Here is a 27,463-nt window from a genome sequence, read left to right on the forward strand (position 1 = left end):
AATAAACACACAACCGTTTTCTATATTTTCTTTATCTGTTAATTTCACTTTGCAGGAGCAGGACAATTTGGTCTCAAACTGAGCTGAAAATGCAGAGCTGAACAATGGAACAACTAGGAATGAACGCTTCCTCTGGGAAAACGAAATCCAAGATAAGAGTTGTTTTCTTTCCCAAACTGTGGCATTCTTGCTGCTGCTGATGTTGTAGACCAGGGGTGGGCAATTATTTTTTCCATGGGGCCACATGAGAAACAGAAAATATTGTGGAGGGCCAGGCCAAAAGGCTGAACTCAATTCTGCATAATATTAATTATATTTCTTTATAAAAGCAGTATATAGCATTGTTTTGACAAGCTGATAAGACTGGTAAGAGTACTGCATGTTATGATTAAGCAATTTATTATTTATTCAATAAAACACCAAAACAAACAAAATGTGAACGTTTTTACCATTTGTGACTCATTATATTCGTGATCATTTTCAGGCACATTCACCCCAAAACACATTTTGAGTTCCATATACTGTTGGAAAGATGTTCTTCTTCTCCACCCCCTTTTCCACAACACTCGGCTCCCCTCCACACTCCTCAAACACTGCACACCTCCAACACCCCACCCCCACCCCCACTCAAACAACCTACAGCACACAGCCCCCTTCCCCCAACTTGTCCCTCTCAATTAACCAGGTGAGAAAAGAACTGAAGAAAATAAAGGTGAGAAAAGCCACGGGTCCGGACGGCATCAGCTCAAGGCTCCTCAGATCCTGCGCAGACCAGCTGTGCAGGATAGTGGAGCACATCTTTAACTTGAGCTTGAAGCTGGGGAGGGTACCACAGCTATGGAAGACGTCCTGCGTGGTACCAGTCCCAAAGACCCCGGGGGCCAAGGACTTCAGCAGCTTCAGGCCGGTGGCTTTAACATCCCACCTGATGAAGACCCTGGAGCGGCTGGTCCTTGTGCACCTCCGCCCCCTGATGATCTCATCTTTGGACCCTCTTCAGTTCGCCTACCAATCTGGCATCGGGGTGGATGACGCTGTCATCTACCTGCTACAAAGATGCCTTTCTCACCTGGAAAAGGCTGGAAGCACTGTGAGAGTCATGTTCTTCGACTTCTCCAGTGCCTTCAACACCATCCAGCCTTTGCTTCTGAGGGACAAGCTGGAGCAGACCGGGGTGGACCACCACCTCACTGCATGGATACTGGACTACCTCACCAACCGTCCACAGTATGTGAGGATAAGGGAGTGTGAGTCAGATCGGGTGTCCTGCAGCACGGGGGCCCCACAAGGAACTGTTCTGGCTCCATTCCTCTTCTCCATCTACACATCAGACTTCAAATATAACTCTGCTACCTGCCACCTGCAAAAGTTCTCTGACGACTCTGCAATCGTCGGCCTCATCTCCGCCGGCGACGAGAGGGAATACAGAGAACTGAACCAGGACTTCATAGGATGGTGCTGGCGGAACCGCCTCCAGATCAACTCTGGTAAAACCAAAGAGCTGGTGGTGGACTTCCGCCGGGGAAAACACTGTCCTCCGGAACCAGTGAACATCCAGGGACAGGACATTGAGATTGTGCAATCTTATAAGTACCTGGGTGTTCACTTGAACAATAAACTGGACTGGACTAATCATTCAAATGCACTTTATAAAAAGGGTCAGAGCAGACTGTATCTGCTGAGGAGACTGAGGTCCTTCGGAGTGCAGGGAGCACTCCTGAAGACCTTTTCAACTCCGTGGTGGCATCAGCCATCTTTTATGCAGTGGTCTGCTGGAGCAGCAGCATCTCAGCAGCAGACAAGAAGAGACTGAACAAGCTTGTCAGGAAGGCCAGCAGTGTGCTGGGGTGTCCACTGGATACGGTGGAGGTGGTGGGAGACAGGAGGGTGATGGCCAAGCTGTCATCCCTGATGAACAACACCTCTCACCCCATGCAGGACACCCTGGCAGCTCTGTGCAGCTCCTTCAGCCACCGGCTGCTTCACCCCCGGTGTGTGAAGGAGAGGTACCGCAGGTCCTTCCTTCCTGCTGCTGTCAGGTTGCACAACCAACTCTGCTCCCAGCAGACCACATGACCACAATAATAACATGACAAAAAAATTCACCTGTGCAATACATTACACATTACACTGTGCAATAATAGTTCAAAAAGTTAAAAATAGTTAAAATAGTTTTTTTTTTCTCTGTCTGTAAATATAATATTTCAGTTATTGTTGTTTTTTCTACTGTTTTTTTTATTGCTTATTTATAATACTTGTTTTATTTTTCACCTCATTTGATTTTTTTCAGTTCTTTTTTCTTGTTCAGTGAGATAAATCTAGTCTCTGTTGGGCTTTCACAAGTGCATCAAAGTCAGGTTGAATGTCTGAGGTGGAGATGCGAAGCACAGCTGCCAGATGATCATCAGTGAGAGAGGATCTATACCTGGATTTTGTAAACTTCATCACTGAGAATGTTTGTTCACATATGTAGGTAGAGCCAAAGAGAACCAACATCTTCTGAGCATGTCTCCTTATGTTTGGAAAGTTATCCTCCTTGAGAGAAGAGTAAAAATCCAGCAGTGATCCTGACTTAAAGTGCTCTGCCAGTACCGCATCAGACTGCAGGTCAATGAGTTCCAGCTGAACATCAGTGGGTGCATTAGCCACACTGCAGGTAAAGGGAGAGGAAATCATGTGCATTTCATCCTCGATCATTCTGAGATCTTCAAATCGCCTTGAAAACTCACCATGCAGTGGTCCTAGCTTGGATGAGTACCTGCGGAGGTAATCAGCTGATGGTGTGACTTCTTTCAGGGTTTGCATGTGAGTGAGATTGTTGCTGTCCAGTTGGCTTGAAAGAAACTGCAACTTTCTCATGAAAGCCTTCACCAGGCTGTGCATTTCATGAACAAAAAGGCCCTTGCCTTGCAGTTTGGTGTTCAGTTCATTCATCAGTGCAGTCACATCAACAGCAAATGCAAAATGGGTCATCCAGTCCTCATCTGAGAGCTCTGGGATGTCCTTGCCTTTCTTCTTGCAGAACTCTGGAATCTCTGCTTTCAGCTCCCATAATCTTTTTAGCATTTTGCCCAGGCTGAGCCATCTGACAGCTGTGTCAGCCAATGTCACTATGTTCAGTCTCATGCTCCTCCAAAAGTGAAACAAACTGTCTGTGATTCAATGCTCGTGCCCTGATGAAGTTAACTATTTTAGTTACAACATCAATAACATGGTTCATTTTTAGCACTGACTTGCACAACACATGCTGATGTATAATACAATGCAAAAATACCAATTTCTGATCTGGGTCGATTTCAGTCACTTTATCTTGCATACGTTTCAAAAGTCCGACATTTTTCCTGGTCAGACTTGGACAGCCGTCCGTTGTGACACCTACCAGTCTGTCCCATTTCAGACCTAGCGTGTCCATGCATGCAACTACCTCCGTGAAAAGATTGCTCCCTGTCGTTGTCCCTTTCATTGACCGCAGTGCTGCCAGCTCCTCCATAATCTTGAAGTCCTTTATCCCACAGACGAATACGAGTAACTGGGCTGTGTCACGGACATCGCAGCTCTCGTCCAAAGCCAAGGAGAAAAAGTCAAAACGTACCACTTCACGTTGCAGCTGAAGCTCCAGATTCGCCGCAATGTCCTCGATCCTTCTTGTCACGGTTCGCCTGGATAGCGGGACTTGCTCAAATGCTTCTTTTTTTTCAGGGCATATTAGTGCTGCAGAGTCCACCAAGCACTCTTTGACAAACTCCCCCTCCGAGAATGGCTTACTGTTTTTAGCGATTTTGTGGGATATCACAAAGCTGGTCTTGGTTGCCGCATCCCTGGCTGTGTGAAGCTTGGTAAAAAAGCCTTGCTGCTTTTGTAGCTTAGCTAGCAAAGCTTCCGATGCCGCCGCCTTTTCAGCGTCAGTCAAGTTTTTGTATTTCTCCGCGTGCTTCGTCTCGTAATGCCGACTCAAATTGTAATCCTTAAACACGGCGATCTGCTCTCCGCAAACTAAACACACGGCTTTAAATAAATAATTAGTAGTCCATTTTTTGTTGAAAACCCTGCAGGCGTCTACCTTTCTTTTTTTAGCATGAGTGGACATTTTTGAGGGCTAAAGTCGTCTTGTGAGTTGTGACTGCGTCTTGTGAGTTGTGACTGCTCGTACACTTGATTCAATCATGCGCACGTATTTGATTTACGTTTTGCGTCATTACGTGAATAAAACACTTCAAAATAAAAGCACTGCAGCTTTAGTCCATGCAAGAGGTAAAATTAGAAAATATGTTTATTTTGTAATTTCACACGGGCCAGTCAGAATCAACCAAAGGCCACATGTGGCCCGCGGGCCACACAATGCCCAGGTCTGTTGTAGACGATGGTTCTGTTTCTTACCAGAATTTAGGATAATCAATCATTCTGTGTGGCTGTGTAGCAACAAGGCTGTAAAAAATACATCAAAACGTGTGGCCTGGTCGGGAATCGATTGCTATTTCTCTGCTAAGAGATTCGCCCAGCGGTTTCCACGGGAACGGGGAAAAACGGCGAGAAATTTCCCCACAGAGATGAATGCGTTTTGGGCGTGGAGAGAGCTGAAAAGCACTCAACTTTGGGCCAGACTGACTCATCATACTTTAACGGAAAAAAATGATTTGAGGTTTAAAACGTGAAAAAAACTCTGGACTATATTGGGCCAAATGGGCATTTTGATAGCTAGCACAGATTTCATGACATCAGAGTTTAAGTATCAGAAAAATGTAAGCCTTTTTCAGAGTTTACAATGGGTGTGTATTGGATGGAATGTTCAGACCTAGAGCATGTGATGTCATAGTTAGAGTGAGAGGAGCTTCAAAATCTTGTGAAAAAAATATTTTAAAATTGCCAGAATTCCCACAATTTTCACTCTTCAGGCATATTTTTTGGTTCAAATTGTAGATAAACTTGTCCTAGTCGCAGCCATAACACTATGGAATCCAACAGTCTTACACGTTTGACTCCATGTGCCTGAAAGCAACATGAACTCCAACCAACTGCTCCATTAGACTCCATGTTAATTCTGACGACAATTTCTCAAAGAAAGCAGATGGTACCAGTTTTCTAACCTGCTCCATATTTTTTAAAACAACAAACATAAAAAGTACATCTCTGTGTTTGTCAGAGTGTTAGCTTTCAGAACATGACAATATTTTTTCCATTAGAATTATGGTTTTACGATTGTAGGTAGGAGTTTGAGAGCTAGTTTTGTTCAAAATCAGTATCTGCTCTTGTTGAGTGGAAAACAAGAGAGACTTCTACACCGGATTCATCTTAAAACAAATGTGACATTTATTGTAGGATAACAGGAGTATATCGCCCAGCAGTTATACGTGCACGGGCCTAGCAGTACTGAGAAGTTCAGCAACTAAAAGGCGCTTATACAGAGTGCGCATCATGTTATATAGGTTTTATGAGTTGAATATGATAGGTCCAAAAAAGAGGAAGGCGGCTCTTGGTTTAGACTTTTAGACTTTCTGAGGGTCTCATCAGTTGGTCGTAAAAAGGGCCTCTGTTATCTGGTTTCTCTGCAGTAAAAGCACATTCCTTCTTTAAGTGTCTCTGTTCTTTTCCATCGTACGGCCAGGCACTAGAATGCCCTGTCTGGAGTATTTGACCTTCTAAGATAACTCATAATCATTTACCGCAATGTGCACAGTGATAGTGTGATGTGAAAGCATAAGCAAAATATACTGTGTTTGAGATTTGTATGTGTGCATTTATACATATGAATGTAATATTTACATGACACTCTCCCCTCTCTTAATTAGTTCACCCAGGTGCTCCCTCACCATGGCAACCAGTGACACACACACAGAAGCATGAGAGCAGCACGCAGTGCCTGTGTGTGTGTGTGTGCGTGTGTGTGTGTGCGTGCGTGTGCGTGCGTGTGCGTGTGCGTGCGTGTGCGTGTGACCTATGAGTCTCAGAAACAGAGATGAGGAGTGATAGCTCTTCATTCTCAAGTGATCTCATGGTCACATTTCAAACACCACAAACATAACAAATATATAAACGCGATGGGCAGAGTATCTTCTCTCTATTGATGATATTATTTTGGTGATTGGACTCAAATAATTTTTTTAATGTACCCCAAACTAACCCTCATGGTCACATTTTAAACACATACTACAACAGATACAACACATACAAACATAGCTTTAAACATGGCTCCACATTATATTTAATTAAAACCAACCAACTAAAGTCTTGGAGAGGAGGCGCAGTGTAGGGATTTTGATGCTAGCATGGTGATAGCTTTGATTAAGCAGGACAAAATGGCTGACATATAAGATTGTTTATTGGGATTTAACTCTGTGAGAAAGGCGGCCTTCATGAACTTGGTCATTTGATTGACAGAGAGAGTGTGTGTGTGTGTGTGTGTGTATTTCTCTATTTCTCTCTTTCTCACTCACTCACTCTCTCTTTATCTCTCACTCACTCACCCTCTCTCTTCTTTCAATCTCTCTCCTCTCTCACTCACTCTTTCACTCTCTTTCTCTCTCACTAGATCACTCTCTCTCTTTCTCTCTCACACTCTCTCTTTCTCACTCACTCACTCAACCTCTCTCTCTTTTTCTCTCACTCACTCAACCTCTCTCTCTCTCTCTCTTTCTCTTTCACCCTGTTATCTCTCTTTCACTCTCTCTCGTTTTCAATCTCTCTCTCTTTTACTCTCTCTTTTACTCTCTCTCTCTCATTTGCTCACTCTTTCTCTCTCTCTTTCTATCTCACTCACTCTCTCTTACTCTCGCTCTCTCTTTCACTCACTCACACTCTCTCTCTTTCTCTAATCTCTGTTTCTCTATCTCTCAATGCCTTACTTTCTCTCACACACAATTTCAGGTAGATCCTTCCCTGTGTTATCCCCAGTTATGGCCAACAGTAACTCAGCACGACTACTATTAATACTACTATTAATACTACAACAACTTCTTCTACTACTATTGCTGATTCGACTATTTCTTCTAACAATTGCTACAGCAATTCCACATGAGTTGGGACACTTGTGAATACAAAATGATCTACTATAATTTCTAAAACATTCAATCCATTCATCAGATTTAGGATATGGGCAGATACAACATATCAGCTGTTAAAACTGAACAAAACTGTGACACTTACGCAAACATACAAAAACAGCAGTCCTACTGGTGTACCATTGGTAGCCCAGCAAAACCATCCTTAACTGGAAGGAGGACATATTTCCTCTTTATGTGGGCAGCTAGAGTGTGGTGCAGTTGGGGTGTCAGGGCAGATAGATGATAGATGCCAACTTCAGAGGATTCAAGGGGACAGTGGAAGAGGTTGCAGAGCTTTGTGAATGGCCTAAACACTATGTGGACGTCTGCCTTGTTGTCAACTACGATGTTGTCAATTACCACTATCCTTCCCCCAGCTAGCTCCACACAACGGTCACTGGCTGAAACCTGGATGACGGCCCCCTGAACAGTCATTTTTTTGAACTGCTTGATTACACTAATGTGAGGTGGTACAGGGCCACTGAAATGCTCGATGGATAGACTGGACGTCACACTAGTAACACACTCGCTGGACTTAAAGCTCCTCTCAGACAAGCGGCGGATGACCTGTTCTAGGGGCTTGTTTGGCTTTCTGATCATGTGTTTTAGTTGCCCAAGGAAGTTCTCAAATGGGAAGCATGATACGTTGTCTAACACTCCATACTTCTCTGTTTGTGCACTAAGGTGAACTAATGCATGCATGTTGTACCCAACGTACTCCCTACCATAGACTTCGCTGCAGTGCTTTACAAATGCCAAGAGTAGGGTGTGGGCATAGTCTGCCTTATCTCCCACTAAGGTGACACTAAGTAAGATGGTCATGGCCACAGACAGCAACATAAAGTTGTCATAAATTGGTGTCGGCACTCTACCCTTTAAGCATGCTGGCCCAGTATATAGTAGGAATGAGCGAAACTCAGTAGCTTTCCATCTCTCAAATTCGGACAGAGGTCGGGGCTTACGGTTGAACTCGCTTGGAAGATGGGAACGATAGCGCAAGAGTTCAGTTGACACCTCTTTTACAGCAGGTGTACCTATGCGAGTGTGTAATGGTTTTTTCATCCAGAAGTACAACAGTTTCCGCACTACCCCTAAGCAAACCACATGCATGTAGTCATGGGGAAACTGTGTGACCATTCCTACGGACAGAAGGCTGAATGGACTAAATCCAGTGAAATGCTGATCATCATTTAATTCCTCCAAATTATCACTGTCTAGTCGAGCAGGTGCATCAAATTGTGGAAATGTCATCCTACCCTGATAGGTTACTCCCTTTAGATGGCATTTGTGACAGCAAAAAAATCCTGTGTGACCCTTTGAACTTCTGACAAACGCGCGTGCAGGTGCATCACAAACTACTGCAGACAGGGCGACTGAAACAGAGGCACCCTGGTAACAGAAACCATCTCTCTCCAGAAGACGTACGTCACTAACAAAGTCTGTCAGAAAGTCAAGGGTTGTCGGTTTGTGATTTCCAAAGTAAATTCCTATAACAAAAGGATCCTTATTTGTTTGTACCTGATTTTTGAAACACTCAATTAGTCCTAAAATTGGCCAGAACTGGGCATTTGAACTTTTGTAGAGGGGCAGGCCATCAATGTTCACTTGTATTGTTAAAGGCAAAGGATTGTTGTTTTTGGAAAGATGAGACGAAATGGCGTCATTAAAACCGAAATGAGAGTAAGTACCACCTGAAACACTTTTAACATCATGAGTGGTTTTTGTTTTCAGTAATGTTCTTGGGTCTTTTGGCAACCCATGAATTTTGCCAGACAGAATGGATAGTAGATCCCCTAACGCAGCATGGCTGATCCTTCTCCTAACTGCCCACTGTGCTAACTGACTTTGTGTGTCGTCGCTGTCATGATGATGATCATCATTATCATTATCATCATCATCATCATCGTCATCGTCATCACTCACTCCACCATCACTATCATCATCATTGTCATGGGCCTGCTCACACACTGTAGTGCTACTCTGTCCTGAAAGGGCCAGCTCACACACTGTTGTCCTGCTTTGTCCTGGTAGGACATAGTCCCCACTACCCTCAGTCACTTCATATACCCCTTCCCCCCCACACTTTGCTGAAGAGGAAGCGAGGCTCTGTAAATCCATTTCCACCCCTCTAGCTATTCTTCTACGTTTGCTCCAGTAACTGGACATTGTGCCACGAGTGTTGCCTATTAAATTAAATTCCTAAATTACCTTACAGTGTATGCCTACAGACTGTTGTTGGTCACCTATAAAGAGAGAGAGAAAAAACACATCACTATCTGTTCTTCACAAGAGACAGCTGCATCAACTCACTCTCTCTCACACACACACACACACACACACACACACACACACACACACACACACACACACACACACACACACACACACACACAAAACAGAAACGTGTGGGGCTAGCACTATGGGTATGATAACAGCCAAGGCTTGTTCGAGAGAGGGTGGCCTACCAGAATTGGTGAAACTAAAACGGAGCTGTAATTAACCATTTTTTGGTGACAGGACCTGTGTTAAACCTCATACGCCATCCATAAACCCCAGTAGTCTTAATTTCGAAAAAGTCATACTGTGATTTGTCTTTGCCCATCAACCCACGACATCTAAAACTGCTTGTCGATCAATACCCCATTTCGCGATAGCATCGTTGCTAACCAGTTAGCAACTTACTAGGTTTCCAATGGGAAATTGTATTGCAAGTAAGTTGCTAACTTAGTTAGCAACGATGTTGTCGAGAAACACACACCAGAAGGCTAGCCAAATTGGTTTTGTTTGTTTGTTTACATTTATCATGTGTGAGTAAAATATTCCACTTATATACTAGACCAGGGGTGCCCAACCTTTTTTGACTCAAGATCTACTTTTCAAGTAGCCAACCTCCCGAAATCGACCAGTCTAGTGTCAACATTGCAAACCCACACGCATCGTTCCCAGCCTGCAGTAACTAACCTCACAACACTTTTTCCCGTGTACAGTTTTAAAATGCCGCTCCAGATTCCCTTTCTTTGCCAACGCCACCGTTGCATTGCAGATCAAACTAACAGGCTTTGAATGAGAATAAACAAAAAAATAATCTTCCTCCCACTCAGGGTGAAAATGGTAGGTCTTAGCTCGTTTCCCCTCAGCCATGTCAACGTTTAGGAGTGCGTAAATAGTACTGTTGACGGCTTTCAACTACTGTTGACAGCGCATGCGCTACCGCGCGTATGTCCCGCGCAAATACCTTCTTTTTTTTTATTAATTTTTTTTATTGCTCTGTTGACAGCGCATGCGCTACCGCGCGTATATGTCCCGCGCAAATACTTTATTTTTTTTTATTAATTTTTTTTATTGCTCTGTTGACAGTGCATGCGCTACCGCGCGTATATGTCCCGCGCAAATACTTTATTTTTTTTTATTAATTTTTTTTATTGCTCTGTTGACAGCGCATGCGCTACCGCGCGTATATGTCCCGCGCAAATACTTTATTTTTTTTTATTAATTTTTTTTATTGCTCTGTTGACAGCGCATGCGCTACCGCGCGTATATGTCCCGCGCAAATACTTTATTTTTTTTATTAATTTATTTTATTATTATTCTTTTATTTATTTTTTCTTCAACCCTCGCGGTCGACTTGGGATCTGTCGGCGGTCTACTGGTAGACCGCGATCGACTGGTTGGGCACTCCTGTACTAGACGATGTACTTTGTTTATCCTACTGGCCTAATTTATTAGTCAAACGATTGAGGTAACGGTAACTATACAAGCCAGTACCCTACCGGTATGTTGACAAAGTTGTCTTGCTGTCAGAGAATGTCGCTATGCCACACAACAAAAAGGCAACATTTTGGAAACAGACTAACGGTCTAAATAGGCTACATTTTATTTTTTTTATATATGAAAATGATGGTATATTTAATTAAAACAGTGGAGATATGGAGAAGAGATGTTTTACTTACCTAGTCATTCTATGTCTGGATCGAGTCTTGATGCTGGCGTCCGTTATTTTCCGTTATTAAACGGGTAGAGTCTAGCGGTCCTCCAGCGGTCCGAGGGTGGCAAGCCGCCACCCTCGCGCATATTGAATGAGTAGATCTATATGCGCGAGGGTGGCGGCAAAATCCGCCGATGGCCCGATGTGTGTTTTGTAACTGTCAGTGGTCCGATGTCGAGCCACAGTTGGCATACCACCGGTGGCTTGCCGTCCTAACGCCACCAGTGGTCCGCTATATACATGCTAGCTGGGTTGTTGCTACACAGCCAGACAGAATTAAGCCTGCAGGATTATATACTTTGTGCTTTTGCACAAGGCTTTACAGCCCTGTTGCTACACAGCCACACAGAATGATAATCCTCTATAGGTTTGTCACTACAATTGACTCCTTTCAGATAATGCACTGCAGACAGAAGAAGAGGTGAGATGAAATAATGATGAGATGTAGATTATCTAGGGAGGGGGAGGAGTAATTTCTCAACTGCAGTGTTTACTAAAGAATATGAATATATTATGAACAAAAACAGAGATTAGTGGTATTAATGTTGTTGTTGGTGTGTGTTTGTGTCAGAGCAGAGGTGTTCCATTCATTGAAGCTGATGAGGACACAATGCTGTGGTAAAATGTCATGCAGGAAAAATGCCTCACCATTCCAGGGTTGCACGCAGGATATTCTCACATCTTAATGAGTACAACTAAAGCCACAAAAAGTGAACATGCTGTCATTATTCAGTTCAATCTCGCTTGAAAAGGACCAAGGTTTGGCAAGTCTCACTCTCAGAAGGCCAGCAGTACTGATCGATGACAAAAAAGTGCCTGAGCAACAAGTTTATTTAACTACAAAAGGCTCCAGAGACTATTACAGTTTGACTGTATACCACAATGTACATTTTATGTTTTTTTTTAATACTTTTATTTGTGTTGTAGGATAATTCCTGTATTTCTTCAGTGAAGGGTAACACATATACAGATGCAATTGATTAAATAGTTGTCTGTACAATTTGAAATAATGATAGAGAAGTGAAAAATAGAGCTTACTATAAAAAAATACAGCAATTATCATTGCAGTACAGACTCCTACAATGTTTTTATTTTTCTTATTTTTTTATTTCTCCTTTATTTTTGCAGGGGGACATTTGTGTAATTTGTAATAATTTGTAATTAATAATTTATAATTACATTATTTATTTTTGATTGTTTGTCCTTCAAATAGGATGTACACTAAAAAAACATGTGTATTGTGACTCATTGAAGCTGATGAGGACACATTGCTGTGGTAAAATGTCATGCAGGAAAAATGCCTCACCTTTCCAGGCAAGAGAGTGTCTTGTGCCAGTGTTTGTTTTTCAAATAGAACGTTCACTAAATAAAGATGCGTTCTGTGTTTCATTTTTGCAATAAGAAGTGTTTGTTTTAAAAGTATGTTTTAGAGCCGTTGTTGAAGTTTCAAGCATATTTTGATGATTATTGGGATAATCTTGAATCACAACTATTTGGGCCGGAATAATGATGATATGAAATTTTGACTTTGTCCCTTACCTAGCACAGGTCATATCACTTTAAGATGCGTCATGATAAAAAAATAAAAAGTATCCTTTCAAATTCATTTCTTCCCCACAAATTTGTCCTTGATTTGAAGATTATGTATGCTGTAATACTTTTCTTTATTGTAAGTTTTATTGCACCTGTAGCTCCTAGTGTAACAGTTTGTCTTCCATACTCCCTGTCACTCTGTCTCACTCACCTAATTGGCTCACTCTGTTCACCTGCCTGTCACTCTTTCTCAGTTCACTCCGGCCACTCCCAGTTCCACTTCCAGCTCACAGCCCAGGCCCCTCTCTCTCACCACACTCTCCCTCACTCACTTGGGCCGTTTCTCAATACCAAGTATGGTCAAGTATGGACTTGCAAACTTGCAAGTTCATACTTGGATAGTTCGACTCGGGAGTACAAACTCCCGAGGACGGGAGGACGCAGTACGGTCATTTTGCAATTGGAACAGCAGCGAACTTGATGACGTCACCAACGTCACGACGTCACCAACTCAGCTCGTCGGTCCCGCCTACTCCGGTTATCTTCAGTCATATATATTGACAATAAAACGAAATATGATATAAAACACAACCCTGCCTTTTTTTCGTTTTCATTTAGAAAATATTAAAATATTAATATGTATATGTTTTGTGTTACATCTGCAACCACAACCACAGAGACACCGGAGCCAGCGGCACATCTGGAGGAGCCTAGCCGAGATCAGGCTGCTGTCAGCGGGCTACATGAGCACCACCGCCCGGTCTCCTCTCTGGTCCTCTCATATCTCTCTATATATATATATATATATATATACTATATATATATATATATATATATATATATATATATATATATATATATAGATAGATATAGACCGCCCGGTCTCCTCTCTGGTCCTCTCATATCTCTGACAAACGTCGGCGCTTTTTTCAAACAGGCTCTATCTTGATAAATCGACCGCATATTTTAAGTCTTAACAACTACATTCTCGCTTAAAAAAATGTTAAAACTAAATTCCGTTACACAACAACAGCAGTATTTAGACAATGATAACTGACAGTTGTGAGCCGTCTCCGCTACTGTCGGCTCTTGTTTGCTGGTGAAATGCATTCTGGGATACTTGGCTGGTGAAATGCATTCTGGGATACTTGGCTGTCCAAAGTCCACACAAGTCTACTCCGATGCATCCTCGGTATAATGGGCGGAGCGAGGACACTTCCGGGTATCTGGACCGTACTTGGCTTGATGCGAACTTGTGTATTGGAACAGTACTTGGGCCGCGCTTGATGACGTTTCACAAGTTCACGAGGACACAAGTACAGAGAAGTTCACATATTGAGAAACGGCCCTAATCAGCCTCATGCAGTGCACCTCTCTGCCACACCCACCTCATCAGCACAATCCCTCTCACCTGCTCACTCTGCTGCACCTACACCCTGCAGTATAAATGCCCCACTCATTCACACACTCGCTGCCAGATCATTCGTTGTATTCATGCTAGACCTTCCAGCAATTTCCTGTGGACTGATTTCCCATTGCCGACCCTGCCTGTCTGGACCTCCCTGCCTTGCCTGTGCCCCGGTCAACGACTCAGCCTTCTGTCCCCAACCACCGGATTTCTACCTTGCTTTTGCCTCGGTTAGCCACCTTAGCCTTCTGTCCCCGTCCACGCATTTAGCCTCCGCTTCCTCTGGTTTCCGTCTGCCTGATCCCCTGCCTGTTTCCCACTGTGAGTCTTATCCTGCCTGTTTGTTTGCTGTTTGTCCCACTCACAAATGAATCTGCTGCACTATATTCCTTGTCCAGTCGCGCTGCTATTGGGTCCACACTACCCCTCCCTGACACCTAGCAGAAAAACATGTTGGAACTGGCTCAAACTCACGTGACTCAGCATTTATTTATTTATGAAAGCAAGTTGCAGTTTGGCACTGCCTCAACTACCAGCTGAGTGTTTGTAAAGATGTGTTGGTCAAATTTGTTGGTTAAACATTTCAAAGTTTTATTTGTATGTGAAACGGAACAGACCACGACAACATGCAGCATTAACTATGGTTTTTAAACCTTCATGACTTCAGTTCTTGGTTGTGCTGCTTGTTTAAATGAGGATACTTTGAGCCTTGTTACCAAATATGAAATGTGACTCCCTAATGGAAACTGGTTTAATTAATAACAGCAATCAGAGATAGCTCTGCTGTGTCAGTGGAGGAGGCAATGAAAGCTTTTAGCAGTTGCGCTCTCTGAATCCCCTTTTATCCAATACAGGGCTACAAGTTCAGTCATACCCTTGAATGAATTTCTAGGAAAAAACTTTTAGTGGGATCCACGATTGTTATTTATCATCCTTAAGTATCATTTTGGCTTCAAGTTTTCGAGCAATGTTTGATATGAAGTGTTTTTTCTGACTCATTGCTTGCAAAGGCCACTCAGCATCTGTCACTAACTGAAATGCTTGAGATATTGAAAAATTGATAAACAGCGATGAAGGTATAAAATTAGATAGTTTACTTGCTCTACTACATCTGGGTCGGTTTGCCTTAGCTCCCTACAGACCTACAAAGCAAGGTCATGTGAAAGATGGCTTTTTTGTGCAGAAAGTAAATGTTGTGGACACAACTTTAATACTGATTTCCTTTTCTGCACTTTTTTGAATGAGGTCCTGCGTTGTTCAGACTTGCAGATTTTACCTCATTTCGAAAGGGAAGAGATTTAACATCAGGCGTTCAGATTGGTAATACAAAATTCAGGCTTCTTCTATTTTAACTGGTCAACATTGCATGTTCACATCATGCCACAAAGTGGGTCCAGATCAGTTACCATGTCCATATTTGTCTTTCTCCAGATGAAGTCAACAGAAGTGGACCAAAGGCTTCTCACAGACAGCTACTGCAAAGTGTGCAGTGCTCAGCTCATCTCCGAATCCCAGAGGGTTGCCCATTATGAGGTGAAGACACCTCCTCACGTTACCTCACATGACTCTGATACATTGCACATTTTTGTCAATAATGAAAGGCTTAATAGCATGCTGTTTTGGCTCTATCCCCTGCCCAGAGACACTTGGCTGAACTGCACACCTTACAGCCCTACAGCTGACATACTATTATTAAACACACACTTTCAATTCAGTTCAATTCAGATAAAATAAGATAATCCTTTATTAGTCCCGCAGTGGGGAAATTTGCAGGATTACAGCAGCATAGGGTAAAGTGCACACAAGAGACATAGTAAAAGATAAAAAATAAAATGAAATAAAAACAAATATTATAAATAAGCAATAAAAAAACAGTAAAAAATCCACAATAACTGAAATATTATATGTACAGACAAAAACTATTATAGCTATAATTATAATTGCACAGTGTATTGTATTGCACGTGTCCTATACATTTTGTATAGCCCAAAGTCACAAGTTTGCCTCAGAGTGCTTTACATCTGTACACGTATGACATCCTCTGTCCAGGGACCCTCTCATCGACACAGGAAGAACTCCCCTAAATACAATACTTATTTCACTCAATCAAATGCAAATCAATTTATAACTTTTATATGATGTGATTTTCTGGATATATATATATTTATATATTTATTATTTGATATGTCAAGGCCTCAGTATGCTTCAAATACAGTGCTTGCTGGATTGCCTAACAGAGTCTTAAATCTGCTTTCAAACTGTTCAGGGGTGGGGTGCTGCACATAGCAATTGGTGTGGTGTGCACACCACATCTTTTAGCCAAATGTGGAATAGGTAACGTGTTGCTGTATGCAGAGTAAACCTTCGGTCAGTCTCCTTCAAGAAGCTCCAAGCTCAGCAATGCAGGGAGTTTAGAGTGACAATAATAACTTCATCCCTTGAGGAAGCTGACTTCAGAGCCCACCGGTGCATTTTCAAGTGGAAGTGGGGCTTCTATCTGAGTAGCAGTATGTTTCAGCATAGCTTCAGGTAAGCAGTGTGGTAACACATATGGCAGCAACAGCATCATGAGCTGACCACCGAAGGCCTACGTACATGATGCTAAAATTTCGACTTTGATACGACACCCTGCATCAATATCTTGATGCCAATACTGAAACGATACCGAGCAAAAAAACTAAATATCAGGAAAAGTAATGGTATAATAGATGACAGAACATGGAACTGAAAATATTTGAATGTATTAATTAAAGAACAGAATACATTCTGATGAACCTCTGTGAAGTAGATGAGGGGAAAATAAGGTTAAAGCCTGGAAACTAGTTACTACAGAAAGCACTATGTTGTGTTGAAGTGGTGTTTGAAAATATTGTCACTCTCGCCGTCAAACTATTTTTTGTCAAGTTACTGAGAACCATGTTAAAAATACTTTACCACATGCCCATTTTGCGTCATTTGCTAGCTGAATTACATGAAGCAATTGTGAGCACTTAATTACCTGCCAATCTTCTTTTCTACTTCATTTGTTTACCCCATCCTTCTGGTTTGTGCTAACTAAATCCTGGAACCCAGTTTTTTCTTTAACCAAAGCAAAGTTAAAACTGCCTGCTCCGGCAGGAACCCAATACCAATGATGTCCTCTAAAGCAGAGCGATGCAGACACACACTGCCCTGCTGTCCCGCATCGACTCCACTCACAAGAAATATCTAACGTCTCTTACTAAAACATTATCTTTTTTAAAGTACTAATTAAATAAGGTAGCATACCGTTTAAATGGCAAGGATATTGGGATACCTTTTTAGTGTTGGTACTGTACAACACTATCCCTGTCGAGGTTGTGTTAGATACATCTTGCAATGACAAAGGTACCCGGAATCCTTTCTAAATTCCAGCTCAAAGGCTTTACTTTATTATGCAATTCATAACAAGAAGATCATGTAACAGTTCTTAAAGAAAAAAAAAAAGGGAGAGAGATACAGTGCATCCGGAAAGTATTCACAGCGCTTCACTTTTTCCACATTTTGTTATGTTACAGCCTTATTCCAAAATGGATTAAATTCATTTTTTTCCTCAAATTTCTACACACAATACCCCATAATGACAAAGTGAAAAAAGTTTGTTCAAATTTTTTGTAAAACTATTAAAAATAAAGAACGAAAATATAACGCGTACATAAGTATTCACAGCCTTTGCTCAATACTTTGTTGAAGCACCTTTGGCAGAAATTACAGCCTCAAGTCTTTTAGAGTATGATGCTACAAGCTTGGCACACCTATTTTTGGGCAGTTTCTCACATCCTTCTTTGCAGGACCTCTCAAGCTCCATCAGGTTGGATGGGGAGCGTCGGTGCACAGCCATTTTCAGATCTCTCCAGAGATGTTCAATCGGGTTCAAGTCTGGGCTCTGGCTGGGCCACTCAAGGACATTCACAGAGCTGTCCCGAAGCCACTCCTTTGTTATCTTGGCTGTGTGCTTAGGGTCGTTGTCCTGTTGGAAGATGAACCTTCGCCCCAGTCTGAGGTCCAGACCGCTCTGGAGCAGGTTTTCATCAAGGATGTCTCTGTACATTGCTGCAGTCATCTTTCCCTCGATTCTGACTAGTCTCCCAGTTCCTGCCGCTGAAAAACATCCCCACAGCATGATGCTGCCACCTCCATGCTTCACTGTAGGGATGGTATTGGCCAGGTGATGAGCGGTGTCTGGTTTCCTCCAGACATGACGCTTGGCATTCAGGCCAAAGAGTTCAATCTTTGTTTCATCAGACCAGATAATTTTGTTTCTCATGGCCCGAGAGTCCTTCAGGTGCCTTTTGGCAAACTCCAGGCGGGCTGTCATGTGCCTTTTACTGAGGAGTGGCTTCCATCTGGCCACTCTACCATACAGGCCTGATTGGTGGAGTGCTGCAGAGATGGTTTTCCTTCTGGAAGGTTCTCCTCTCTTCACAGAGCAACGCTGGAGCTCTGTCAGAGTGACCATCGGGTTCTTGGTCACCTCCCTGACTAAGGCCCATCTCCCCGATAGCTCAGTTTGGCTGGGCGGCCGACTCTAGGAAGAGTCCTGGTGGTTCCAAACTTCTTCCATTTATGGATGATGGAGGCCACTGTGCTCATTGGGACCTTCAATGCTGCAGACATTTTTCAGTCCCTTTCCCCAGATCTGTGCCTCGATACAATCCTGTCTCGGAGGTCTACAGACAATTCCTTGGACTTCATGGCTGGGTTTGTGCTCTGACATGCACTGTCAACTGTGGGACCTTATATAGACGTGTGTGTGTGTGTGTGTGCCTTTCCAAATCATGTCCAATCAACTGAATTGAATTTGAGTGTCATGGCAAAGGCTGTGAATACTTATGTACATGTGAGTTTTTGTTTTTTTAATAGATTAGCAAAAATTTTAAAGAAACTTTTTTCATTTTGTCATTATGGGGTATTGTGTGTAGAATTTTGAAGAAATTGAATACTGTCCGGATGCACTGTATGCATGCCGGAGAAGTCTTTGAAGGGGCATTGGGATCAAGTATAAACATTTTTGCTTTAAGTTGAGTTGTACAAACTAGCTAGTTTTAAGCATACTAAGGTGTTAAGGATGACATTGAAACAGTGGCTCCCACGCTGGGTGATTGACATGTTATCAGAAACATTCAACAAGATCAGCTAGCATGTAACACTAAAAGCGGTGACAACAGTAGCATATTATAGATGTATCAATACAGAATATTACTGGCTGAAAGTAGAAAACAGATACAGTAGTACTAAGCTTCCCAACAGTATGAATCATTTTCTGGATGAGGCTATAAATGTGCATTACTCAAATAAAAATTTAAATGAAAAAAATAATTAAATAATTTGTTACACCAAAACGAAAAGTTTTTAAAGGAATTAGCTGAACATTTTTGGACAGACTGGTCATCTAACGCACACTAACACAGTGATCTCTGAGCTTGTCGACAATTCTTTATATTTCAGTACATTTCTTTTAATTGAATGTTAAACAGAAGTTACAGCAGTAACAGTTAATTGATCTTCAAGCCTTCTTTTTAATACATCAAAGCCAGCCCTCCTTTGCAGAGCAGATCAGAGTTCAAAGACTTGCGTGGCTCATGTTAATTTATGCCCTCGTCTCTTTCTGCATGTGCACTGGATTCGCTGCGCTGCAGTATCTCTTGACAGGCAGCCAAGTGCTTCAGGAGAGCCTCTTTTAAATCACTGCCTGTTACTTCACTGAGCAAATAGAATGGGGAGAGATTTGGGAGCGAGGTGTATGATACGTTTATGTGCTGGTGGAACACTGTCAGTTCTATAATTAACTTAATCTACAATTTGGTTTCTTGTATTGAAGTTAAAAAACAGCTAGTGATTTATTTATTACTATTGTATGTAGCATTGATGTTGGGTGTAGCTTGGGTATTGGGGTATTCAGGTGCCTGATGTGTATTTTTCGATCTGTTACCATGTGCATTTTCAATTTGTTCACAAAAAAATGTGTGGAAACAGCAGAAATTTTAATCAAAAGCCAAAATATTGCATTTCTTTTCCCAAAAGTGGAAACATTGTGATGAAAGCTTATGGATACGATTTGTATCTGCTCATAGTAACTTCTCAGAGAAAATAGAATGGAGAGTGACCCAAGTAGTTATAAAGCGAGGTTTCAGAGTTTTATTATATGTACTCTAGTAGAAAGTTGAGGAATTCTTGTCAATTATGTTGATGTTCTAAAAAGGAACAATATGTACACACTTATTTAAGTCAAAATCATAAGAATTTATCAACACTGGTAGAAAAGATTACTGCCAGCCAATGACTTTTCAATTGAATTTGCCAACAGTCAGTGTTGGGGGTTTACACGTTAAAAAGTAACATTCTAGTGTAGCGAGAAACGTAATCCGTGGGTTTGCAATTCATGTGTGACTGCAAATTGTGCGGTGAAAAGGGGATATTGCCTCTGTCATTCCTGCCTGCAGAGTTAGATACCAGGGGCAAGGCTCTGCAATGACGGTAGAGTCAATACATTCAAAAGGTAGGCGTAGAGTAGGCTACGCCTCCCAAAATTATGCAAGGAATCACGAAGGGTTTTCATTTTCAGTAACTCATAAGTGTTCAAACAACTTTTCTCAGTAGGTAATGCTGTAACATAGCAAGTCACTTTTAAAGGGTAAAATTGCCCAACCCTGGTGATTATTTTAAAAGTGAATACATCACAACATCCCATTGCAAAGGCTTTTTTTTAAATTTGCAATGCCTGCTTCTACTTGAGAAAGCACTATTGCAACATCTTAATGGATGCATAACTATGTGAACTAGTTAGCTAGCTTTGCTTGTCTATTGTTAGTCTATTATGGGTGTACTGGAGCTTTTATAATTTTATTTTATTTACGTGTTGCTGTTACTGCTGGTGAGAGTGAACTAAAACAGTGGCCTGCTGAAAGACATTAAAAACCTAGACTAAAGTATTGCAGCTTTCATGCCAAAGAAAATACAAAGTAAACCACTTCGTTTTGAGTCATGAGAAGCCCTCTGGAAATATAGAGTTTTACTGTCCAGGTCTTTTAAGTTGAGTTATTTAAAAGACTTGGAACCCAGAAATTGTGTAAAGGTAAATGTCATAGTCCCGTTTTAATGTTCATATATTCAGCTGTCATGGACTGAGTGGGAAGACCAGAGAGGCATAGGTGTTTTTTGTTTTTTTTAAATTAGTTTTATTTTAGAAAGGCAAAAAAGTTAACATAAAATACTTCTTGCATTATTTCTGGGGCCATAAAGCACAAACAGAAGAAAACGGAGTAGCACAAACCGACCTTTCTAAATGAGACAAGGAGAAAACATAAAGAGACTGATCAGGCCATTCAGACAAACAGAGGGATATACTGAGACCAAACCATTTGCACAAACTACAATAACCACAAAAAAGTCTATATAGCACTACCTCATTAAGTTGAAAGATAATGAAACAACAATATCACAAAGACAAGAATTGAAAAGAAAAAAATGAAAATCAAACTAGAAAACACTGCTCCTCCCCATGTGTTACGACTCCTGGAACCACAGGACAAATAGGACTCAACTGCACAACCCAAGCAACAAGATAAGGTGTAGGTCTTTACCTGCCAGATGAGGTTCAGTACACGAGTAGACAGTCTAACCAGGCAGTTCAAATAAGACAGGGATTAGGCAAAAACTTGGTCAACGAAAACGGAATGAAAACCATACATAAAACAAGGAAAATCACTGGACCACTTGAAACAGAGGAGGAAGACAAAGTGGCACAGAGAGGGGAACACAGGTGTACGTGTGTGGAACAGCATTGTGGACCTAACACTTGAGAATCATCCCCTCACTACAGAAGAGTTTTCGAATACACTTCCTCAGAGACTCCCTTATGGTACCAGGCGGTACCTCTACACCTTCAGCAATAAAGGTGACAAATCTGACAGTCCACAGCCCTGAGAGGAAGATCTCAAGGTGATATACGGCAGTAAGTCAAGAGAACAGGAACTAACAATAGTTCTCTTACAATTATTCTCTGTAGCTCGGAATAACACTGTATAAGTCTTTAGAGTATTCAATAACCCCACTCAAGTTATATAAAGTAGGTCTTTGTCCTGAATATGGGAGAGGAGAACAGAGCTAAATATGTTTCTTGTCCTTTTAAAGACCATGTGACCACAGTGCCATCCAGTGACCATTGGTGATAAGACATATTTTTCTTAAGGACCGGAATGTTTTGTGGAACAAGTAGAGAAACAGTAAATATTAGCGGTAGTTATAAAATGTTTACAAGCTGGTAAGTGACATGACAGATGCACATTTCTGTCTCTGCATTATCTTTGTTAAATCCTGTGTATTAAGTGTATGTAACTAAAATTCCATTTTTGTATACATGCAAGTTGATAAGTGTGTAAGGTTTATTAATCTGATAGTGGGGGAAAATATGTGACTTATTTGTTTAAGATGTTAGATTAGTTAATTTACTAAGCAAGAGCACGCCAACATTAAGAGACAAAGAAACTTGGAATAGCCGACCATCGCAGGAGCACTCGCTTAGCGCGGCGCAGCGGCTCCCCCTCAGACGAGCAAGAAGCCCTCTTGGCGCGACTAGAAGATCGAGGCATTGTTCCAGCTCCAGGTCTTCCTCTCTCCCAGCTCCGTGAGCTAGTGATCCAGTTGATCCCTCCCTGGCACCCGCTCCCAGGCGTAAAAAGGCAAAGAAATCCGGCTCATCACAAGCTCCGCAGGCGAAGGGGAAGGACGTCGCAGCACTGAATCCTTCTCCACCAGCTACTCCAGGTCCATCTAATGCTGACAACGCCGTCATCTCCACCCTACGGTCCCTGGTTAGCTCGATCCAGACCATCGATGCACGACTCCAATCCCTGGAAAAAGTGGCTACTACATCAGCCACCTTAGCCGCCACCCAGGCCTCTATGCTGCAAACGGGCTTAATGGAAGCTCAGGCTTCCACATCCACTTCACTGGAAGCCGCTCAACATTCTCTGGCATCGGCAGTCCCTGCTCCTCCACTGGGTAGGCCATACATCCCACAAGCAGCTAACATATCTATGCGTCTTAGGTCTAAAATCCTGCAAGGTAAAAACATCAATCTGGTCAGTATCATCTTGCCATCCCCCGAGTGTGACAAAAGCATAGCCTCCGGTGGTAACATCTCTGCGGTGTTTAAGTCGGCAGATCCACGATTAAACAGAGACCTATCGATTGGGCAGTTTCTAGTTGCTTACGGCGTATATCGCGCCGTGATTTGCACTGTCTACCCGGAGAGAAGACAGGAGCTAGACAGCTACATGGCTTTAATTGGCGATCTTAACCTGAAATATGGGAGAAGCATCTTCTACCAGTACCACAAAGCTTTCTCCAGCAAAGCCGCCCTTTTACAAATACAATTCCCGCCTGAACTGGTCCGTTCTGGACACTGAATTACTGCTCATGGTCACAGGTGGCACGCAAGTCATTTCCTGTCATTCCTGCGGGAATTCAGGCCACACAGCCCCGCTGTGCCCCGCTGTGCCCTGCTGCGGCGTTCCAGCCTCCTCCCCCGGGCCCGCTATGACTCATTCTCAATCCTTTCTGCCCCAGCGCAATGCAGAGAGCCGCGGGCGCGAGGTGCTTCATTCACATCACGGTCAAACAACTTTAACGAAAACGTGTGTACATACCCCAACTGTAACTTCCACCACATCTGCAGCTACTGCAAGGATGCCCATCCCCGGTCGGTATGCCCCCGGCGCATGTCCAGGATCCTGCCTTGGCCGGGGAAACAGCATGGTTCAAAGACATTTTAGCACAGCATCCCTCTACACCAATAAATGTCCGAGCACTTGCATTAATAATAATAATAATAATAATAATCAATCCTTTATTAGTCCCACAATGGGGAAATTATTTCTCTGCATTTAACCCATCCCGGAGGAGCAGTGGGCTGCAATGAAGCGCCCGGGAACTCTCCTCTCATCCTGACTCTGTATTTGTAGACTATCTTCTCACAGGTTTGTCTCAGGGTTTTCGGGTCGGAGTCCTCACGCTGCCCGCCGAAACGTATGTGGCAAAAAATTTGCAATCAGCAATAAACGATCCAGGTGTGGTGTTTCAGCTGCTTGAGAAAGAGGTTAATAAGCAATACGTCATCAGCCCTTTCAAGTCTTCTCCATGCCCCGTGTTTAGCACCAGTCCAATTGGTGTAGCCACAGGTAAATACTCAGGGAAGAAAAGATAAATTTTCGATCTGTCAGCTCCCCGCCCTGGCTCATTTTCAAGCATTAACAGTCTTATCCCTCCCGAGTTGTTTTCCCTTCATTACGCCAATGAGAGGCCAATCCAGTCTCTGTTACAATCCCCCCCTGTCACGCCCTGATGCTTTCCTAGAGCAAGGCCTCATGGGAAAATATATGGCGTCAGCCAAGGTGTATATGAGTAAGGGTTTAGCCGGGTCTACTGTGAGAACATATGATTTTGCATGGACTCCTTTCGCTTTGTTTTGTGTTTCTGTTGGCAAGCCCCTTAAACCGGTTCTCATAAACACGGTGTGTGCTTTCATTTGTTACTGCACTGACGTACACCGTTTCAAACCTCCATATATCCGCAGTTTGATTTCTGGCATTCAATTTAATATCAGGTGTTATGATCCTGCTTCCCCTAGTTTGTTTTCTGTTACAGCCATCAAATTACTGTTGAAAGCCTCCAGTTCCTGACCACAGACAGCCTCTTACTCTGACTCTTCTTTACAGGATACTGACAATACTCAGAGTAGGGTTTTTTTCCCCTTATGTGGATGCTTTACTTGAGTCTGTATTTTTAATGGCTTTCTATGCTTTCCTCAGATGTGGCGAGTTTACTACCTCTTCCAAATCCTTTAACCCGGATAGAGACATCACTTTTTCCGATCTGGCCTTTCTTGCTACCCATTATAGTTTACAGCTGAAACACTCCAAATGTGGTGGCGTGTGCACAGTAATAGTGGCTTGTACAGACTCGCCTTTTTGCCCTTTTTTATCTATGGTTAAGTACCTACGCTTAAGACCCATTACTTCCTGTAATTCTCCGTTATTCCTTACCCCTGGGAATCTTCCGTTATGTAAATCCTGGTTTAACACTCATTTCGAGCTACTCCTCACTAGAAGCAATTTATCTCTTCAGCAATACTCAGGGCATTCGTTTAGAATAGGGGCTGCTACTTCGGCTACAAATCAAGGCATCTCAGCGACAACCCTGCAGCAAATGGGACGGTGGTCCTCCTCTGCCTTTACCTCCTACATCCGCCCCGACCTCAATACAATACTTGTAAACCAGAGATCGTTAAAGCCTTAAAAATATCGGGTAAGTTATGCATATAACTGGTGGTGGTGTCATTTGTGTATTGCCTTCTTTAATTTGTTTCACAGCATGTGATAGCAATATTTATCCCTGCTAGTGTTATTTATATATTAACTCATCTACTTCTGCATACTATACTCCTGGTGGATATTACCTCGTCTATTTGTAATGTATAATGTTCAGTAGACTGGGACGGGTATCGGTATAAGTGTCTATGTTCCCTGTTCACTTGTCCCATACACTGGTTCTTAAATCTCTCGGTCTACGTGACCGTTTTCTAATTTCCTGGTCTAACATGACCTGGTCCAAAGCGACCTTTTCTCATTTCCCTGATCTAACGTGATCGTTTTCCATTCCACAGGTCTGTGTTACCTTTTCTCATTTCCCAGTCGGAGTTGACCCGGTCCCGAGGACCCAATTCTCATTTCCCGGTCGGAATTGACCTGGTCTAGATGGACCCAATTTCTCATTTCCTGGTCTAACATGACCTGGTCTAGAAGGACCGATTTTCTTCTAAATTCTGGTCAAACATCTCCTTTCCCCGTTCTCTGGGGACTCACGATATCTCTCTGGTCTACCTCTACCCCTATCCTGTCCTCTCCCTTGACCAAGCTGTCCTGTTCTGCGGTCTGACATGACCCTCACCTATCCTGTGCTTCGGTCTGACATGACCCACAACTGTCCTAAGCTGCGTTCTTACTTGAACCAAACCTATCCTTAGGAGACCCTCCCTATCCTTTCCTGCGGTCTGTCGAGACTCCCACTATCAATTCGGTGATCTGTTCAGATCCCATCAGACTTTACTTTGCTATGGTTTTCTTGACCATTCTTAACGCGGGCATAACTTGAATTCCTGCAATCTGAGCCTAACCACTTTACCCGTAACCTTGCTCTCGTGACTAATCTTTTGTTTCTGCTTAGGAGTTCTGCGGCAGTAGGTAATGTATTTATTTTATATATCCTTATAAAATAATATTCTCTTTTTTGGGGATTGTGCTTCGCTGATCTCAGCGTTGGGCCCCTCTGTTACACGGCTTGGCCATGGAGTCCAATAGCCAAAGACTGTACTATCATTCTTAGGCATGTGTAATAAATCATTGTTAAATTGTATTGAAGTCTCTCCTGATTTAACTACTTTTGAGCATCTTATAGTTATTCATTTTAAGCAAGCCTTATTTTGTTTTTTGAGATATCAACTTTAATTATTGTCGTTAAGCCAAAACGAGATTAGTATAAGTATATCGCATCAAGTAGTGTCTGGCCCAAACTCTGTGTCGGCTCCAGAACCTGCTGCCGCAGACCAAGACCTGAAGTGCACGGTAAAACCGTGAGCGGCTTTCCAGTGCACTTTGCAACAACAGTGTGTGTGATTCAGAGACTCTTTGCCGGTCCATTTGGTGGACATCCGAGGACAGCTGAGAACCACCGTTTCCTCACCCCTTCAACCGGGAGTCATCGCCTTTCATCGGTAAACAACAACCACTTGGAGAGCCGTGAATCAACAGCATTCGAGCAGAAACAACCGGCTGAACCCACCGTAAAGTCATCTGGACACCGCTGCACAAAGTAGGAAATCTTCTAATGCGATCAAGAGTTGGTGTCGGATAATGCTCTGAATGATTATAATTTAGATTTAGATTAGCGTTAGGATTATAAAGGAAATCACAATCTTCCCTCACTATCTGAAATAATTTGCCTGTGTTATTTGAAACTACTCCATTCCATAATTTGTATTCTTAATTCTTAATCTTGTTATCAATTAATTTAATTGTATTATAAATAAAGGGGTTCCGAGACCTCTTGATTGAGACTTTAGACGCCCTTAAAGCGTCATAAGACAAATATTTTTCACTTGCAATTGTCACTAAAATGTTGTATAAAAGCCTTCTAATGCCCAGCAGTTTTATAATTGCAAAAAATGTATTAAAAAATATGAATAGTGAGTGCGAGAGAGGTTTTTTTGCCCTAAATGAAACAGCCAACCAGAGGGGGTGTTGGGCGGGACCGCCTGACTGCCACAAGGTATTTCACCCACTGGCTGGAAATTAAGCTCTAGTGCAAGTTCAGTCAGGAAGACTATACTCGTATGCTTAGTCTTGTAGTTTATTTCTCATACATCTGCCATTTCCTCGCTGTCATTGTTCGGGGGTGTCAATCATGATTTCAGCTGTGTATATC

General features: G+C 42.5%; 1 protein-coding gene across 1 annotated transcript in view; it reads left to right on the plus strand.

The window, feature by feature from the left end:
- Nucleotides 1-27,463, plus strand: part of zmat4a (zinc finger, matrin-type 4a) — a 147,580-nt gene that overhangs the window by 20,675 nt on the left and 99,442 nt on the right. The window contains exon 2 of the mRNA XM_054610095.1: nt 15,395-15,496. Coding sequence (XP_054466070.1) covers nt 15,395-15,496 — 102 coding nt within the window. The remainder of the gene's footprint in view (nt 1-15,394; nt 15,497-27,463) is intronic.

The sequence above is a fragment of the Anoplopoma fimbria genome, chromosome 13 (assembly GCF_027596085.1).
Source record: "Anoplopoma fimbria isolate UVic2021 breed Golden Eagle Sablefish chromosome 13, Afim_UVic_2022, whole genome shotgun sequence".
Lineage (NCBI taxonomy): Eukaryota > Metazoa > Chordata > Actinopteri > Perciformes > Anoplopomatidae > Anoplopoma > Anoplopoma fimbria.